The 20,154-nt window shown below is 33.9% G+C and overlaps 1 protein-coding gene across 29 annotated transcripts in view; it reads right to left on the reverse strand.

The window, feature by feature from the left end:
* The window catches only part of MYCBP2 (MYC binding protein 2), a 266,736-nt gene that overhangs the window by 108,321 nt on the left and 138,261 nt on the right, over window positions 1-20,154 (reverse strand). For all 29 annotated transcript variants that reach the window (XM_072760790.1, XM_072760789.1, XM_072760784.1 and 26 more), the window contains 9 exons: window positions 17,883-18,074; window positions 15,275-15,481; window positions 14,111-14,242; window positions 12,340-12,518; window positions 10,034-10,176; window positions 8,460-8,560; window positions 7,560-7,778; window positions 1,626-1,851; window positions 255-373 (listed from right to left, as the gene is read on the reverse strand). In XM_072760790.1, coding sequence (XP_072616891.1) covers window positions 255-373; window positions 1,626-1,851; window positions 7,560-7,778; window positions 8,460-8,560; window positions 10,034-10,176; window positions 12,340-12,518; window positions 14,111-14,242; window positions 15,275-15,481; window positions 17,883-18,074 — 1,518 coding nt within the window. The remainder of the gene's footprint in view (window positions 1-254; window positions 374-1,625; window positions 1,852-7,559; window positions 7,779-8,459; window positions 8,561-10,033; window positions 10,177-12,339; window positions 12,519-14,110; window positions 14,243-15,274; window positions 15,482-17,882; window positions 18,075-20,154) is intronic.

Genomic DNA, 20,154 nt, shown 5'->3' on the forward strand with positions numbered 1-20,154 from the left:
CTTTAAAGGCTACATTATATAGCACAGACCCGTTCTCTTCATGTATTAAAAGTGAAAAAAAAAATAGGAACACTACACAAAACTAAACTATAACATGTTTTAAATTATATACCCTAACTTAAAATAAATTTCAGGCTTCTTGAACATCGGCAAGCAAAGAGAACTTTAGTTAATAGCAGCCCTCATTAAAAAAAAAAAAATAGCAGCCCTCAGAAATGCAATCTTAACAGAATGAGAAGATAATTCATTCTTACCTCATCAGGTCCAGGGCTAAACTCATATCCAATTGCAAAACATTTAAAACCATAGAAAGAAGCTTTGTCATCTTTCACATAATCTGATGCAGTCTCCAATGAAAAAAGGGCCTCATTTCCTAAGAGAAAAAGCTAACACTGAGTTCAAAATCTGAAACAATTTCATTAACATTTCCCCTTTTTTTTTTTAAAGATTTTATTATATATATATATATATATAGAGAGAGAGAACGAGAGAGCAAGTGAGCACGTGCACAAGCAGGGAAAGGAGAAGCAGATTCCCCGTCGAGCAGGGAGCTTTATCCCAGCACCCTAAGATCATGTCCTGAGTCAAAGGCAGATGTTTAACTGAGTCACCCCAGTGCCTCTCTGTATCTTTTATCTATCTCAAAATAGGCAGCAATACAAACTGGATACAAAAAAGCCCAGTCTTTTTGAGGTGGACGGTGTTCCTCTATCTACTTGAATAAGACTGCTAAAAACACTGCTAGCCAACAAACAGAACCATCCCACATGAATTATTATTTTTCTCTATGACCAAGCTCTCCTTATCAAATGTTCTACCTTTCTGTTACACGACTTATCGTTTTTCATCTGTCAATTACTAGAGTAACCTAGGTTAGTTAGCCTTTTCTGTTTCAGAGTGAGCAATCCTCTTACCTGGCCCCTTACAAACAAATAAGGTGGGTCAGACTAGAAAAAAGAAGCTTCTGAATTCAAATAGCCTATGAATTTGAGGAATCACAAGAATACTGATGGTTAATCAGTTAAAAACACAATAGACTACATACACTTTTAATAACTTACAAACTTTCTCTGAAAGGAAAACACCAGTAACAGCAATAACAAAAGTGCTGCTTCTGTCTCTTGCTTTCTCTCTCTCTCTCTCTCTCTCTCTCTCTCTCTCTCTCTCACACACACACACACACACCCCTCCAAGCCCGAAGAACTGAAAACAACAGCTTTAACATAATTTAGAAGGTTAGGTGGTTGATCAATTCTCTTGATTGGAAATGAGTCCTGGTTAAGTTCTTAAAGTCTTGCACTCACTAGGAAAATAAAAGATCAAATTCACTTTTTCTATAGTTTGTTCCCAACTTTACAGCCAGCCACTCCTCAATATTAACTCTGCTTTGGTCAAGCTATTTTTTTTTTTTTAACAAGATCCTCACAACAGTCTCTCTTCTAAAATTCAGTCATGCTATCTCCACTGTCCAGAGTCGTCTTCACTATTCAGGTGCAATCTGGATGCGTAGTAGGTCTTGAAGAACTCTTTCTAAAAGTTGTAAACATTTTCAGTGATGTATCCTTACTAAACATAATTATTACAGATGCACAGATTTTACCATATAGAAGAAAAAAATAACTTACCTGGCAACACTAAAACCATAGTAGGCCACCCAGAGGACCCTGAAAATTTCTTTAATTCTATCCAGGAATTAAGATTTTCATGAACAGATGTCAATTTTGGTCCATATCCTGAATTTTGAACAGTTCTGACAGGAATCAACAAACGAAGGACATCTTCTGACTGTGCAGTGCCACACTGGGGGTCAAACTCGATTGTCATCCACCGTACACATTCTGGGAATGTCACCTGAGATCAACAGGCAAGAGAACATTTTATTTGTTAAAAAAATTTGATTTTTGTTTTTTTCCTATTTTAGAAACAGCTCATACTGTAAAGATGATGCTTTCAACATATTGTAAACTGATTTTAAGTAAGAAATTAATTAAGTAGCTTCAATATGATAAGAAATCAAAGTATTCACATTAAGCATCAATTGTCCTGACTCTCTACTTACAAGATTTACTTCTTTCTACCTAATGCTTGGTTGACATTACATTAATAATGTTTATAAGCACACAGATAACATTTAAAAATATTACAAGGCTGTTTAGTTTCCATAAAAATTGAGCTATCTAATTTTCTTGTGGAACAGTTTATTTATATAATAAATTTTCCATTTCAGTCAGAATGCATTTAAGGAATTTAAGTAGGTACATGAAAATATAGTTTGATGGGTAAAATATATATTTTGATAGAAAGTGAATAAATCTCTAAAATGTAAGGTTTTAGTCACTTTAAGGTTATCCACTATTCATAGGATGTGCTATAAATGATACTTTTCATTAGCAAAATACTTCAGAACTTCATGTATTAAAAGAATAAACAGTAGCACACGACAAGGGGTGCCTGGGTGGCTCAGTGAGTTAAGCATCCGACTCTTGGTTTCGGCTCAGTTCCTGATCTCAGGGTGTGAGATGGAGCCATGCAGCAGTCTCCACATTTAGCGGGGAGTCTGCTTCTCTCCCTCTCCCCGCGCCCAAGTGCACCCACGAGTACACTCTCACTCTTGCTCAAATAATAAATCTTAAAAAGAAAAAACACACACACACGATGAAAACCTAGATTTTTATATTCTCCTAAAGTTTTTATAGTAAATAAAACTTAAAGTTTTACTATATAATATGAGTTTATGATGGCATATAATTATATGTATTTTTAAGGCCACTTTAAGCTTCTGTCATCATCATGGTAGAGAAATTTCTGTTTTGGTAATCAAATTACAATTAAATAGGACCATGTTAAATAGTAAATTATGAAACAGTTATAGGATATGATACAAGTATTAAGAAATTTCCTAAGTATGATATTGGTCTAAAAACATTAGGACTAAGGCAAACATTTTTAGAAAAGGATTTAAAAAAAAATCTCCATTTAAATGAAAATGTCAACCTTGTTCATAATTACATAAATACAAATTAAAATGAAAGTAAAATACCATTTTTCCCATTTTATTAGATGGTCCAATATTTAACCATTTACTCTGTTGGGGAGGCTGTGAAAAAACAAGTACTCTCAAATATGGTTGGTGGGGACATAAAATGGTATAACCTCTACAGAAGGGACTTACTCAACATCTAGCAAAGATACTTATGCATTCACCTTCTGAATCAGTAACCCTAAACGTATGAAGCATATGGCTTTTCATTCCATTTTTGTTTGGCCCAGCAATCCCACTTCTAGGAAGTTAAAGATATATTTCTGAATATATTAATAAAAATCCCCAAACATATGCACAAGGTTTTCACTACAAAAAAATTTACAGAGGGATCCCTGGGTGGCTCAAGCAGTTTGGCGCCTGCCTTCGGCCCAGGGTGTGGTCCTGGAGTCCTGGGATTGCATCCCACATCGGGCTCCCTGCGTGGAGCCTGCTTCTCCCTCTGCCTGTGTCTCTGCCTCTCTCTGTCTCTCATGAATAAATAAATCAAATCTTAAAAAAAAAATTTACAGAATGCTGAAATGCTCATACATAAGACTGACTGAATAAACTATATCTTCACAGTGGAGTACTAAACAGTTATAAAAAAGAATGAAGATGATCTCTTTAAGCGGATATGGGGAGAGTTCTATGCATGTTACATTAAAGAAGTACAAAATAGTATATTTAGTGTGCTAACATTTTTATATAGATTTTATTTATTTTCTTGAGAACGAAAGAGGAAGAGGGAGAAGCAAACTGACTCCCTGCTGAGCAATTAGGACACCAATGTTGGGGGGTGGGGAGGAGGCTGGATTCCAGGATTCTGAGATTATGACCTGAGCCCAAAGGCAGATGCTTAACTGACTAAGCCACCCAGGTACCTTGGTGTGCTACCATTTTTAAATAAAGAGAAAAATAAGACTACATCTATATCCATCTATCTATTTTTCAAAAAGGAACACAGTAAGGAAATATCAGGATATTCAGTGGAATAGCGAGAAGCAGAGAAGGGAAAGGGCAGGGCCTCATAATTCTGAGCATATTATTTTGTATAATGTTATTTTTGCAGTCATTAATATTTTACACATTTAAAAAATAAAGTTAAGTCAAGCAAGATAGGGGGAAAACTCACAAAAATTAAGTACAAGAAACCAAACTAGCCTAACTTTTTTGCAAAGTGATCATAAAGCAACCTGTATATATAGATAAAAAGTACTACAAGTAAATCCTGAATATAGTACTTTGTTATATAATGTCAGTGGGATATATTCTAAAGACAAACATTTTGCAAGGAAATTGTTGATTTTACTTAGTAGTTTTATTTTTTACAATGACAAGTAAATGGGATAGGCATAAAGAAAAGACTGCTATGATGTTGATTGGAACTAGTGTGGAGTATTCAAAAACTGATAAAAACTTAGTGAAAGGACATAGAATCCAGCATGAATGAACTTTCACTAGCCAAATCAATTAAAATTTGAGCATCCAAATGTATAATGACAGCAAAGGATTATAACATTAAGCAAAAAGAAAATAGTTAAATCTGTATCTATATAAAGACATAAAACGAATGAATGGGTGTTTAAAACTGGAGGGATGGGAAAACCATCTTTTACAATAGAATACCACACGGAAGGAATAACAGGATTAGAAAGCCACCACTTTGAAACCACTATAGCAACAAGTGATTTGCGTATGGATGCTAAAACCACTGGGTGAAATTTGTTAGGGAATGGTAGTTTTTATATAGTCTCTAGCCATCTACATATAAACCTTTTCAAAGGAAAAAGATGCTTTTCTGGCAGAGAAATTTGCCAGATATCCTCTTAATCAAGTAGTAAGTACTTTTGATAGGACACTCTGAGAAGAATCACCTATGAAGTGCTGCTGCCCAAAACACTTGACCTAAGTTTAATCACTAGGAAACAATCAATCAAGTCTAAATAAAAGGAAGCTTTTACAAAATCATTGATTTTTTTTCCATAAATGCCAATGTCACAGAAAGTCAAGGAAAGCCTGAGGCACTGCTTCAGATCAAAGGGACACAGCGAAGACCTGACAACCAAATGAGCCCGGCTGAATCTCAGATCTGAGTTTAGAAAAATGCTATAAATGCTGTTATTGGGGCACCTGGCAAAATGTTTAGCTTATAACATGATATACTACTTCTATTTATTATGATACTATAGCATCAATGTTAAATTTCCCTAAAGTTGATTAGTGTGTTCTTGCTATACAGATAAATAAATCACTGTTCTTAGGAATAAGGTGATAGGTCATTTTCACTTACTCTTAAATGGCTCAGTGGTAATAAATACAGATACATAAATATAACAAACGTGGCAATAATAAAAAGTTGAAACACATGGGGAATGAATAATATACACTACATATCTGCATCTGTATGTGACTATGCTTACATTAAAAAAACAACAGAAGAATAAACTACAAAGTCATGATAAAATGAAATGATGAAATGTTACCTATGTATGTATGATAGGGAAGGAGGGAACAGAGTGAGGGGATAAAGGTAAGAGCCAGACTTCCCTAAATACCCTTTGCTTTATAGATTTGAATTAAGATAATGTAATAATTTAACTTGTTATAAAATAAGTTATAAAAAGCAGTGCCTAAAATCTTAAAACAAAAAGAAATGATGCCAAATGTATGTCCAATTAGTGGCATAATCATAAACAGATTATTCCAACTTACTTTAAAACACAGTAATTAACCACACTCACTCACTTTAAAGGAGTAATTTCTTTATACATCCTAGCTGGGATACACCCAACAAACAAAAGACACACATATCCCCCAAATGAATAACTGATTTTCTAATTCTAATATTCCCAGTGTCATCAGGGACAGTAATCTAGATGTATGAGAAAGATTCAAGTATTCAAGTATAAATAAGGTCCTGTGGACCTTATTTTGAATTAATATCATCAGTACAAACTTGAGGTATTTGATCTTTACAAAAAATATATATACATAAATATATCTATATAGAAATATATACACACATATAAAAATAATGTGTGCCTGTGTGTATAAATACATGCACGTTTATGTGGGACTGTATGTACTAGTTCTGTGCACTTTAAATATTTAGAAACAATCACCAACCCAAGAAAAATGAGCCAAATTCTTCTTGCCAAATTTTGGCTTTTATATACCTATCACCATTAAAAAGAACCAGGGAATTTTGTAAAAATGGCTTTGATTTCAGATATGAGGCAAGAGATGTAGAAGATGAACCTAGAACATCGTATACCAGAGAAGGACAATGCTATGAATGACTACAAAAGTTATGTCTAAAGGATTCAGAAGGCAAGCTAAAGAGGCTCCTATCTAACAAAGACATATGATCCAGTATCTTAAATAAAATTTAAGGAAACAAAAGAAGTTAGAGGGGAACTATAGATAACAAGAGACTTCAGAGACATAATAAACCATCACAATGTATGGATCTTTTCTAGATTCTAATTCAAACAGTTAAAAAAATGAAAACTTATTCAGACTCTAATTCAAACAATTAAAAATGCACAAGATCACATGAAAGAATTTGTTTTGGTGTAATAATAATATGGTTACATTTTTACGGGTCCTTATATTTAGAGATGCATAATGAAATATCCATGAATGTGCTTTAAAATAATCTAGAAAGGGATAAAGGGGTGGGGAATAAATGAAACAGGTCTGGCCAAGAGGTGGCTGGAGGGATAGGTGAAATTAGGTGATGGGGATTAAGGAGTACACTTGTGAGGAGTATGAGTGTTGTACGGAAGTCCTGAATCACTATAATGTATACCTGAAACTAATATTACACTATATGTTAACTAAGTGGAATTTAAGTTAAAACTTTAAAGAGTTGGTAACTACTGAATCTGGAATGATGCGTAAGTGGAGTGACTATATTAGTTTGTCCTTTTTTGTTTACCATAGTCTGTAATAAAAAGTTGAATATTTTACAAGCACATAAAACTTATAATTAAATTGATGAAGCAGATGAATACTCCCTCTCCTCAATTTATGTGATACAATTTAAAATGCAAGCAAGAAGGACTCTGGAATACACTATAATAATATTCTATTTAAAAATGTTTTATATGGTTTTGTTTTACATAATTTATATTAGAGATAGAGAATCTTAAATCCTACTTTGGATATGCAAATTTTTAGAGTTCAGGTTATGGCTTAAATATCAGTTCCAAAAATATGATCTTTAAATTTTAATGCTTATATCCACCACTATTACAATACATAATATGCAGTTTAACATTACATACTGTACTATACTTGCAAAAAATATGAGAGCAATTCTCATAAATACTCCAAAGCTATATGCTTTAACAATAAAAATTCTATCTTAAACTCTTTTGTGTATCTGACAGTGCCTAAACACCTGCTGATTTCTATATTTAAATACTATAAAAAAACTATACTTCTAAACAGAGGCAAAGTATCCCTTAAGATATCATTATAAAACAACAAACCAAGTTTTAAATTTAAACTCTGCCTAGGAATCAGTGCCTACCTTGTAGTGCATCACACATGCAGGCTTATAGGGGTGCTCACTCTCTATGACAGCATAGTGATTAGAGGTTGTACAAGCAGAGAGGCCTTGCTCAGGCTGGTTTCCTGTAGTGCTATCTGTTGACTGATTAGGATTGAATGCAGGGGGTGCATACTTCTGATTCAAAATGGCAACTGAGGGAAGTAACTGTTGGACAAGGCCAAAGACCTCTACAGCCACCTAGTATAAAAAGAAATGATTAAAAAAGATAATAAAAGTGAAAATTGCTTTAAAATTATTAATTACTATAATTGTTGGCTATCCCTAATTACCAAGGACATTACTGAGAGTTCCTCTAAGTTTTCATTCAAAGAAAATTCTGTCCTATGGAAAAGAAAGATTTACCTTAGATGTCTTAGATGTTATATGAAAATAACCTCATCTATACTTTTAAACACTTTGCCTTTTTGTAATCTGCTGTAAACTGGTTTTACTCAATATCTAATTATGCCAAAGAATCAATAGCTTATGATTTCCTCCATGTTTTGACTATTTCACAATTGTAAAATACCCTTATCCTTCTACATTGATATTCTTATCCAAAAAGACTTGGCATCAACTTCCTGAATTACAATAACGTAAGTTAATTTAAACTTTCCTTATATGTCATAATTCTAAAGTAAATTTCTCATTCCCAAATTCTTCAAATGTAAAGCCAGTAAGTAAGCACCGTAATACAATAAACAAAATGAAGAACAGAGAGATTTAACTGATAACTTCTACCATTTAACTCGTCTATCTTTGTGTGTTACTTGTAACCTAGATACTTCAAAGATTAAAGTGTTTATAAAGGAAAAATACAAAGTCTAAAAATAATGATATTTTAAAAAATACAAAAAATTACAGAATTAAATTACACACCTTGGGAATAGCAGCAGCTACTGGTCCTATGTAGGCTATAATAAGGGGAAGCAGCATGGAAAACAAACTGGAAGAGCTAAGCAGTTCTGGAATGTCATCAGCTAAAAAAGTCATTAAAACTATAGTTAGAAGGTAATTTCATTGTATTGTATATATTCTATACTAAATCTATATTCTATTCTCTTGAGCAAAATAAAATTATAGTTGACACTGAATGCTTGTAAGAGACCTGGCCCTATTCTAAGGGCTTTATATACATAAGCCATCTCAATTAATCCTCAGAATAAGATACTTTTATTATCTCTGCTTTTTACAAGGGGAAATCAAGGTACACGTTAAATAACTTATCCAAAATCATATACCTATAAATGATAAAGTCAGGATTAAAACCTACAGTAATAGCCATGATTTTAAACCATAATAGTTGATACCACACATGACTATATGCATGACATTAGGCTAATTACTTAATTAATATGTGCCTCAGGTTACTCCTCTGTACAAACGAGTAATAACTGTACTTCCCTCACTGTATGTTATGAAGATGGAGTTAACATATGTAAAACGCTTAGAAAAATGCCTGCACATATTAAACACTACAAAAATGCTGTTATTAAGCTATATCGTCTTCTATTTTACCAAAGAAAGCATCTTGCTGATGGGCATTTTAATCATTGATCCATGAGCATGATTCTGGAAAGATAAGTTGAGTCTAGGTTGAGATGACCTTTACATTAAAGGCCAATTATTCCCAAATACTTCTTTCTATATCTGTTGTTGCATCAGAATAGGATGCACTTATTTAAAAATACAGTTTCCTAGCCCAACCCAATCCCCTAATTTGGATAGGTCAAATATTCTTTATTTTCAGCAAGTTTCCCAGATGATTTACTAGGTGATTCCCAAGTGTACACTAGGCTTAGGAACAAATGTTGTAGATAACAGTAAGGCTGGGTGGATAGCAATGAAGCTTTTTGTAAATGAACTCTGCTGTCAGCGTAGAGGATGACTAGGTAACTAGATGGGGAGTGGGAGAAAGGTGGCTGTGAGATTGCTGGGATGTTATCCATCCATGAGGAAGAAAACACATGCCTGTACCATGGTAGCTTGAACTATGGAAGAACAGATAGGGGAATACAAACTGGAGGGATGCCAGTGGAAGAATTCACAGAACTCAAATCAGATAAGTGAGTTTGGATTAGTCAGATCTTTGGGTGAATGGTGATATCATTACTGGAAATAGGACATATAGGAAGAAAACCACACCTAAAAGAGTAAACAAAATGCTTTTTGACTACTAAAGGAAGGATAAGGCAAAGACTCAGCTTAATGAAGAGTTTTTCTCTTATTAGATTAACTAAGAAGGTAACAGGTATAATGTAACTGGTTTTTACATTCTAAAAATCCTGCATATGGAGAGTATGGCTTATACAAAATGAATGTATATGTATGTACAGATCTACAATGAATAAAACACTCTGGGATTCTGTAAGATGGTTCCTCTCAGTAACTCTGTGTAGAAGTTACAGAATAAAGAATCTAAAATATGACTATTAAGAAAATAAAAGTCTTACCATCCACTGCAAGAGCTCTGTGCAAGAGGTCTTTTGCGGCTCGAACAACAGTGCTTACCACAGAGAGAGCTCTGCTACAGTTTTTATCTTCTTCGTTGGCTTTACTTAGAAGCTGGGATTGTAAATCTCCATCAAATTCACTCCTTTAAGAAGAGTAACACATGAGATTTTACATGGTAGGTAAAACATGATCTAACTCTCTTATCATATCTAGATTAGAGCTCCTCACTTAAAGTTAAAAAAGCTAAAGTTGTAACTATATAATTTCAAGAAGTGATAGGACTTCAAAGAAAAATAAAGCAAAGTAAGGAAATAAAGTTATTTTAAAATAAGACCACAGAGAGTCTATTTTAGGAACTGATATGTAAACAAAAGCCTGAATTATATATTAAAGAAAAAAAAGCTGAGAGAAAATATTCAGGTGAAAGGAAAAGTAAGATAAAAGCTGAGACAAGAACAAGATCAGCAAGTTTAAGGAACAGAGTGAAGACAAGTGTGACTGAAATGAAAGGAACATGGAGGGTAACAGGAAGCAGATCATATGAGCTTTGTACACCTCTGTAAGACCTTATAATTCATAATGGGATGGGAAACTGAGAGGACTCTGAGCAAAGGCAGAACTTGACCTGATGCACATTTCTGTAAGATTCCTCTGGCTGTACTGTGCAGAACTGACTGTAGTAGGAACACAGCAAAAGGAGGGGGCTGGTTAGAAGCTGTAAAGTTACCCAGGGAACAGCAGTGATGGTCTGGATTAAACTGTTAATTATGGGAGTCAGAAAAGGTCAGATTTAGAACATTTTACTTTGTTTAATTATTAATTAAGTTTAGAGACAGAGTGTGCACACATGGAGGGGGAAGGGCAGAAGGAGAGAGAGAATCTTAAGGAGACTCCATGTTCCATGGGGCTTGACTGTACAACCCTGAGATCACAACCTGAGCTGAAATCAAGAGTCAGATGCTTAACCCACTGAGCCACCCAGGTGCCCCTAAATTTAATTAATTTTAAATTTAAAACTAAAGGCATTAAAGCTTGGTGGCAAACATAAATATTTAAAACACTGTATTCTGTGTAAGAAAGTCTAGATAGCAGATGCTTCTAAGGGGCTCTCCAACTTTTTGAAATATATAACTTCTGTGCATGATATGGTTTTAATGCATGGTTTGAGATTATCATGGTGCTATGTAACAAAAAGTTTTTCACGATTGGGTAAAAGCACTAGAAAACACTTGTATCTCGGCAGCAACACCCCACCAGGAAGCTATTTAACACCTACCATTTCTGTTTTATTTCACATGCAGAAAGGCAGGAGAAAAATCTACATCCAGGGTAACAGTTTTGTATTAATTGCCCAGTGTTCCCAGACTGTTTATGAAGGAAAAAGAGGAAGCAGCTAGTCTCTGAAGCTAGCACACAACCTTGGTGCTCTAAGGCTAAGTCAGGATGAGGGTAGATACAATAAATGGTACTCACTACCTAGGATTCTAGCTAACTCACTAAAAGAAAAACTCAGATAAGGTGACAAATGTATATTTAGATTTTTTAATTCCAAATTGTTATCATTCTCTTTTTGTACTATTTACACAGGGAATGGATAAGAAACATATTATGTACCCTAGGACCCCAAGAACTGGATTCACAGATATCAAAATATACTACAGACTAGATCACAGGATCAAGGCAACACTAGTACTTGGATAGTTTATTGGATCATTAATTTTTGGTATTTTTTAAATGAAATTAATAAATTCCATTTAAATTGGAAACTGCAGCCCGCACACTATAAAATTGACAACAAATAGCACATATGCCCAAGACATAAAAATTTCAAAGATATTAAAGAAATAATGACAAAAACATTTTAAAGGATTCCCCTTTATAGTAAACACTGAATTTATTAAAATGAGATCTTTTTACATGAATTAGCACAGGTATGTGCAAGGTGTTACATGTATAATTATAACTGTGCCTTTAGCATTTTTACCTTGGTAATAAATTGTACATCTTCTGTCACTTTAAGATAGTCCCCTTGTCTCTACATACACTTATCTATAGTAGAGTATTTATGGAATCACACACACACTCACCTGTAGTAGAATATTTGTGGAATCACACACATTCACCTGTAGCAGAGTATCTGTGGAATCACACCCACTCACCTGTAGCAGAGTATCTGTGGAATCACACATACTCGTCTATAGTAGGATATCTATGGAATCACACACACACTCACCTGTAGCAGAATATCTGTGGAATCACACACACTCACCTGTAGTAGAGTAACTGTGGAATCACACACACTCACCTGTAGTAGAGTATTTGTGGAATCTGTCCTCTGGTTTGGTTTGTGCCATTACTACTCAAGCTGCATGTGCTGAATGTGAATGTCACACCATCAGGGCACTGGACTGTGGTCATTCCTCCATCTCCGTTGGCTGTACGGCTTCCATAGTTCCTCAAGCGCACAGCATATTTAACATTTTCCTTCATGATAAAGATGTAAAACATGTTTATAAGGTACAGAGAATATAAAAAACCTGGACAAATATACTGAATTCCTTTGGCATATTTATAGATGATCACATTTGTAATGAATCAAACAGAAAGATAAGTAACATCTACTGAACACATTTGTAATGAATCAAACAGAAAGATAAGTAACATCTACTGATGTTTATTTTAAAAGAAACTAAGTACTTCGTGTACTTAGTACTTCATGTGCTTTAATCAAATTAATCCTTAAAATGATCTCATGAGGTAAGTACTATTACTATTTCTATTTTACAGATGAGGAATCTGAGGCACAGAGAAGTTAAGTAACTCATTCAAAGTTACACAGCTAATAAGATGGAACTAGTATTTGAATATAGGTAGTCTGAAGTAAGTTCCAACTCTTACCCACAAGGTAAAGAGTATTAACTGTAACAAAAGACTTAAACTACATAATCTAACATTTTTCTTTGATGGGTTTAACTTTTGAAATAATTTCAAATGTGGGAAAAAAATAATAGTGAATCCATAGATTTTTTTAAGAGACACTTAAAGACGGAATTAGGTGGAGAGAAATGGGAAAAAATATTCATAAGCAAAAATTGTCTCAAATAAGATACACTGTGCATACAAAACATGAGATACAGACACTGGTGCCTTATGATCTATGATATAAACTTCATAGTGAAGATTTTTTGTTTTTTGGTACCTAAACTCTTTTTGATAATGTCTCTGATGAACTTACCTTATCCAAAATTCTGCTCTATAATAAAAATAATAATTTGTCATTGAATTTAGAATTACTCCATTCATTGTAAATATTAAGTAAGATTTATTTTGCTTACTACTTATTTACTGCTACACAATAAAGTTATATGAATAAACAACTTTTATATAAAGTAACAGTAACTTTAATAGTTAATACTCTATTAAGTCTACTTTATTGAAAAGTGAGTTTTGAAACAAGAGAAGGAAAGACAGGAACTCATATTTACTGAGATTCTATACTGTGCTAGGCAGGGAAACAAGTACTTTATTTCATTATTATTATTATTTTTTAAAGATTTTATTTATTTATTCATGAGAGACAGAGAGTGAGAGAGGCAGAGACATAAGCAGAGGGAGAAGCAGGCTCCTCTTGGGGAGCCTGACATGGGACTCGATCCGAGGACCTCAGGATCACAACCTGAGCCAAAGGCAGATACTCAATCACTGAACCACTCAGGTGCCCCTTTATTCCATTATTTAATTTCATCTGAACAACACTACCATGTAGGGGCTTTCCTTTCCATCACAGATAAGTCCCAGAGTGGTTAAATAATGATGTCCAATGTCTTAGAGCTACTATGTGGAAGAGCAGGCATCTGAAGCTAGTTCTATCTGACTCCAAAACCTAACAATACTTTCTATAATACCAGATTTTAAGAAACCTTTTGCAAAAATATAATATAATATAATACAATATCAGGAGTACAGTAGTGACTCTATAAACATTTAAAGTACCACTAAGGAATATTTTTCATTACTTTTTAAGTTCACTACATAATAATACCTCTTATTTACAAAAGAACCATAATTGAAATTACCTTTAAAGGAACAACTTTGTCAAGTCTGATTTCAGCTATATCACTGGGTGAATCATCTGTTGTATAGGTTCCTTTGACTAATTCTAGAGATGTCCATCTGTGAGAATGAGTTGAATCTCCTGCATGTTCACTCTAATTAAAACAAAACAAAACCCACCATATTCTTTATTGTTTTTAAGCAGTTTATTTTCTTGCATATAAAATTATCCATTAGCATTTCCCCATACACACTGAAGAAAAAATCTTTGGTATGCTAAACTATTTACTTTTATCTGATTTCCTGAGGACTCTACAACCTAAATTATTTAAATGGGCTTTTCTCATTTGATGTCCTAAAGATTCCTACTTCTTCATTAGAAGAGTGTGAATCTAATTATAGAGCCTAATGAAATAGGGAAATAAATTAATTGCTAAAAAGAATCAAGATACAGACAGATTTCTATTTATTATTAAATGATTTATATGGTACCTTTCTGTCCCATTTTAATAAAATTTTGTGAAAGCTCAGATTCTTTAAATAATTTAGAGAATATAGCAAGATACAGTTTAATCAATCAATAGTACCTCTACTAATAATCATCCACTAGCACTCTATGACAAAATTGTTTTAATCACTGGTATAGGTAATAATATCAATCTGAATATTGTTCTTGTTTCTTAAAAAACTACAATAGCAAAAAAAATTATACAGAAGTTATAATCAGGGGCTTAGCTATGTAATTTCTTTTTTTTTTTTAATTTTTATTTATTTATGATAGTCACACAGAGAGAGAGAGAGAGAGGCAGAGACATAGGCAGAGGGAGAGCAGGCTCCATGCACCGGGAGCCCGACGTGGGACTCGATCCTGGGTCTCCAGGATAGCACCCTGGGCCAAAGGCAGGCGCCAAACCGCTGTGCCACCCAGGGATCCCAGCTATGTAATTTCTAATCTTTTCATTTAACATCTCCTCTGGAGAAGAGATGAAAGTGCAAAAAATACAAGGTAGAAGTGATCCAGAATGGCACATAAGCAATCATGCAAAACCGATCTCTTTGAATTTCTTTCATGTCTGCCATGACTAATCAGCTACCTCTCAAAGATTTGGGCAGCCTTACTATGATAAAGGTAGGTTCTAACACACCACCCCACACAGCAAGATGAACATGATAAGAGTGGTACTTACATCATCAACCAAGACCTCTAACTCATATTCGTGAATTCCACCTCCTCCATAGACAGAAAAACCAACTACAACTATTCCAGGTTTGTCTACTGAAAAACAGATTGCATCAGGGGACCCATTCCCAGTGTTCCAACTTCTTCCCTGACTTGTTTTTGTGAATCGGTTAGCACTGGCTTTAACAGAATGGAGAGAATTAAGTCCATCAACCTGGGAAAAACAAAAGCAATTACACATCAGTAGTCTGTACCTGAGTGTTAATAATAAACCTTTAACAAAACTACTCCCAAATTTCTAAGAAGTCCAAAAAGTAACCTACATTTAAAAAGTGACTGTCAACCTTCCCAAACGTATATGCTCCAGAGATTACCCAGCAATAAAACCAGATTTTGTCATTCTAAAATCACAGAATCAGTATCACTTGACAGTATTTTCTCCTCTTAGTCATAGCAAACGATACGTTTCACTTAATCTATAATGTTAAAACTATAAACTTGTAAGTTACTGCAGTCATAACGTATTAATGAATACATCACAAACTTTGAAAAAAGATACCAAAATTTCACCAACATGCTATAGACCAACAGTTTTCCATTACAGTGAGCTCTAGGAATTTCAGAGATGGGTGGTCAAGAAAGAGGTGGAATCAAGTTTCCCCTCTGCAGTCAGACTACCCCTTCCCTTACCTGTAACTTTCCTGAGACTTCAATTGCAGAAAATGTTCTGTCTTAAGTCTGAATAACCTGGCATTCAATATTTGAATATGTATACACAAGTACAATCCCACTAATTACAGCTCATTAGAGAGGATCGGTGAACTTATTTTGGCTTCAAACCATTTTTTAATTATAGAGCCTGCTTTTGATCTAAGTTGGCTGCAAGAAATTGGAAGACTGATAAGAGGAAGAAAACTGAAGTTTATGATTCTAGCAAGAATTTCAAACTGCTCTGTGAAGAAATATTGGCTGTCTAAGCCGGGACTTTTAGAGCCTTCCAAGTTGGTATATTAAGTACCTGCAATTTGGGAAATTCTTTTCCATTAAAAAAAAAAAAAGTTGAGTTCACAGGGGAAAACTAGATAGTAACCTTCTGAGGGGGACTAATGCATTACAAACTTTATCTTCCAGGATCTGGTACAGTATAGGTTGAATGACTAAGTGAAAAAACAAAAACTAAAATAAAACAAATTAAAGTTTTCTGACAAAGCCTTCAATGATCTCCTACACCAAAGTCAAAGCTAACAAAAAAATGAAGGAAATGCTTCCCAGGGAGAAATATTAAAATATGCACAGGTGCACATTGTTCAGAAATCCTAAGGCTAAACTGTCATTATGAATCAGTAATGAGTATAGACTGGATGGATGAATTTGGCATAGATTCTAAAATAAATCTATAAGTAAGAAAAAGTAAAGGCTAGGAATAATAAAAGAGAGAAAAGATGTTATTTGGCAAGCTGAATACATGCTAGCTAGTAAACATTTATTTAAGTGATATATTTCACATTATGACATGATTTTTCAAAACCAAATTTCTGTCTGCTTTTTGCAGAAAAAATTAGAAAAATTCACTAAATTCAGTCAAAACATTTAGATAAATTGTACAACAGAGTAGGGCAGTGAAATGGTTAAAAATAATGTTACTTTAAAAAATATAAAAGCACTTTAAACCAATTCAAAGTAGTTTTCTCAAACACAATAATATTTGATCCTTTTAAATTTTTGTTAGGCAGCCTGGTTGGCTCAGCGCTTAGCATTGCCTTCAGCCCAGGTCATGATCCTGGAGTCCCAGAATCGAGTCCCATGTCGGGCTCCCTGCATGGAGCCTGCTTCTCCCTCTGTCTGTGCCTTTGCCTCTCTCTCTGTGTGTCTCTCAGGAATAAATAAATACATAAATAATCTTAAAAAAATATTAAATAAAAATAAAATTTTTTGTTAATGGCTGTATACCACTGTGAGTACTTAATGTCCATTTTGCATATGTTATTTGTCTAGTGTCAGTCAAGTAGGCAATACCAAAGGTTTTTATTTATTTATTTTTTAATTTTTATTTATTTATGATAGTCACACAGAGAGCGAGAGAGAGAGAGGCAGAGACATAGGCAGAGGGAGAAGCAGGCTCCATGCACCAGGAGCCCGACATGGGATTCGATTCCGGGTCTCCAGGATCGCGCCCTGGGCCAAAGGCAGGCGCCAAACCGCTGCGCCACGCAGGGATCCCAATACCAAAGGTTTAAACCTCTTTACTTTCTCCACAGCATGTGTTCACTATTAGTAGCCCAATTTCTATTACTCATTACTTAGCAATGTGAATGATTTTTGCTTCTGTTGGGACATAGTAGTGAGGGTGTGCAGTGGAGCATATTAGTGGAAAACATACAGTTTGTATTACTGTTCATCTTGGGTAAACATGAGAGAGGGAGCAAGCAAGAGCAGAGAAGAGGCATAAGGAAGGGAAAACCAAACAATTTAGCTTGAAGGTTTTGTTTTGTTTTAAAGAAAAATAATACAAATGGGATTAAATTAGTTTCTACAAAGTCAAAATATATGAAAAAATAAACAATTTGGAAATTTTAAACATGTGCTTATTATCCAGTCTCAAAATATAACACTACCTCAGATCCCAGGGCTGATGCTGTCAGTTCACTGACAATACTGGCCAGCAATCCACAGGTGTTGGAAACCAGGTGGGAGGAGAAGAGCTCATTTTCTCTCCTCAAACTGTTCCTGACTGGGAGCACAACAATAACCAGCATTTTCTCCAGAACTTCACGGAAGCTTGTCATACCTGAGATATTCTCTTCACTCTATGATACATGAAAAAAAAAAAAGTTCCAAGATACTACACTTTATTTTACTTCACGTGAGTACTCAACTGCAAATCTTATCTTTCTAGATGACACCCTTAAAATTCAGGCTTGACTCTATGTCTATAAATCCATTCAGTTGTATGCGGAGCCACTTAATTTACTTTTTACTTAGAAGTCCTTTTTTCAATTATTCTGTGTATCATAAAAGTACATCTCTACAACATGTTTGGTTATTAGCTTTGAGTCATTTTCACTTATTCTCATTGTCTTATTTAACTTCTCAATAACAATTGTGTATAACAGAAAAACACTCCTACCTAAAAAGTTCTTTTTATAGGACAAGATTCCAATCTAAGATAATTATTTCTGGTATATTTAGAGGGAAAGCAATTGAGAGAAATAATCTGTACAAGTCTATTTTCTGGTAAAATTCCTTCTGGATATGCATGTAATAAAAATATGGAACTCTACTACAAATATTCTTGTGCAGTTTTACATTTTATACCATACTTGACTTTCTAAGTGAAGATAAGAAATTTCGACCCCTACCTATGGAAAATTTTCAAGATAAGAAATTATAAAGTCTCATTAAAGACCAAGGGGAAAATACAGTTTTCCCCCCAGAAACAAGAAAGGATGATTAATTGATATCCAGCATGAACACTAGTTATCTTTTTTTTTTTTTTTTTTTTTTTCCATCCTTGATATCTGTTAGCCCCCTATGGACAGGGAGCAAAATGCATCTGATTTCCTGAGGGCGCCAATTGTGAGCAATGACCTTTACAATTTTTTTGTGGACTAGCAAATCAATTTTGGGATTTAGTTCTAATTTCTTCATAGTGCCTCAACTTCTGCAAAATCAACTTCTGCAAAATAGCATACAGTTGTATGATTCTGTTATCAAAATCACCTGGTTGCCCCGAGTAGGCAAGTTCCTCCACAATACTTACATATCAGACTGCTGTATGAGATGTAACATATGTAACAAATTAAACAGATTTCATTGTCATAAAAATCTCAAGGTAGAAGAGAGTCTTTAACCAGTCTTCCCAAGACAAATCAAATATGTAAATGAGTGAACATTCAATCCACGACAGAAAATTAAGTAACTTTTCAGTTAAAATCATCATGAACATTATTATACATCTTTCTTAATCTACAATCTTAGGCTGAACAAAAAGTCACTTAGAGATAATCTTCCAACTTTAAATTATTTCTATTACCATTTGAATAAGATTACCATAACACATCAATTTCTTCTGTAATTAATTTTCCTGGCTTTAAAATAAACAATTCTTGATTTTGTTAAAATTATAATTCTTCTACCCTTTATATCACTTTGATTCTCCAGAAACTTTATTTTTTGGAACTTCTCAGAAAATCAGTTTTGGATGAAACTCAATCCCCAATTGTACTCTATAATCAATAATCTTGGAAAGGTTTTATTAAGGGGATGAGTGCAGTGTTATTTATTTAGTTATACTCACTTTGTTTCTCATTAGTAACTAACAGGAATAATACAAGAAGCTTTCCATATAATCTCAAAATGGAGTTAATAGTGTCAATGTTTTAGTTGAAGAATCAAGAAAAAATATATGTATATATACATGTATGCACATCATTAGCCACTTAAATTTTAGAAAAAGGAATTCATTCACCAGTGGTGGGGAATGCAAGCTGACACTAGCTTTCTGGAGAGCATTTTGGTAATTTGTAGCAAAGCCTTGAGGTATTTTCCTTTTACTTAGGAATTTTTTCACTCCTGATGATTTAATCTGGAAAAATCATCATGAATATGCATAAAAATATAGTCAATGATATTTTCAGAAGCATGGTTAAAATCCTAACATTCTGGGAAAAATCTAAATATAAAGATTAAATTATGCTATGCACAAATGGTAGAATCCTGTAATACTTACTAAGAGAAGGATACATACTATCTTCATAAAATATTAACAAAGAAATACAAATATACTATTAATTATTAATAATTTCCAAATGTTTATAGTTCTGAAAATTCTTAAATATTTTTAAATTTTACTATACTTTTAAGGAAAACACTGCAACACTAAAGTGA

The sequence above is a fragment of the Vulpes vulpes genome, chromosome 6 (assembly GCF_048418805.1).
Source record: "Vulpes vulpes isolate BD-2025 chromosome 6, VulVul3, whole genome shotgun sequence".
NCBI lineage: Eukaryota > Metazoa > Chordata > Mammalia > Carnivora > Canidae > Vulpes > Vulpes vulpes.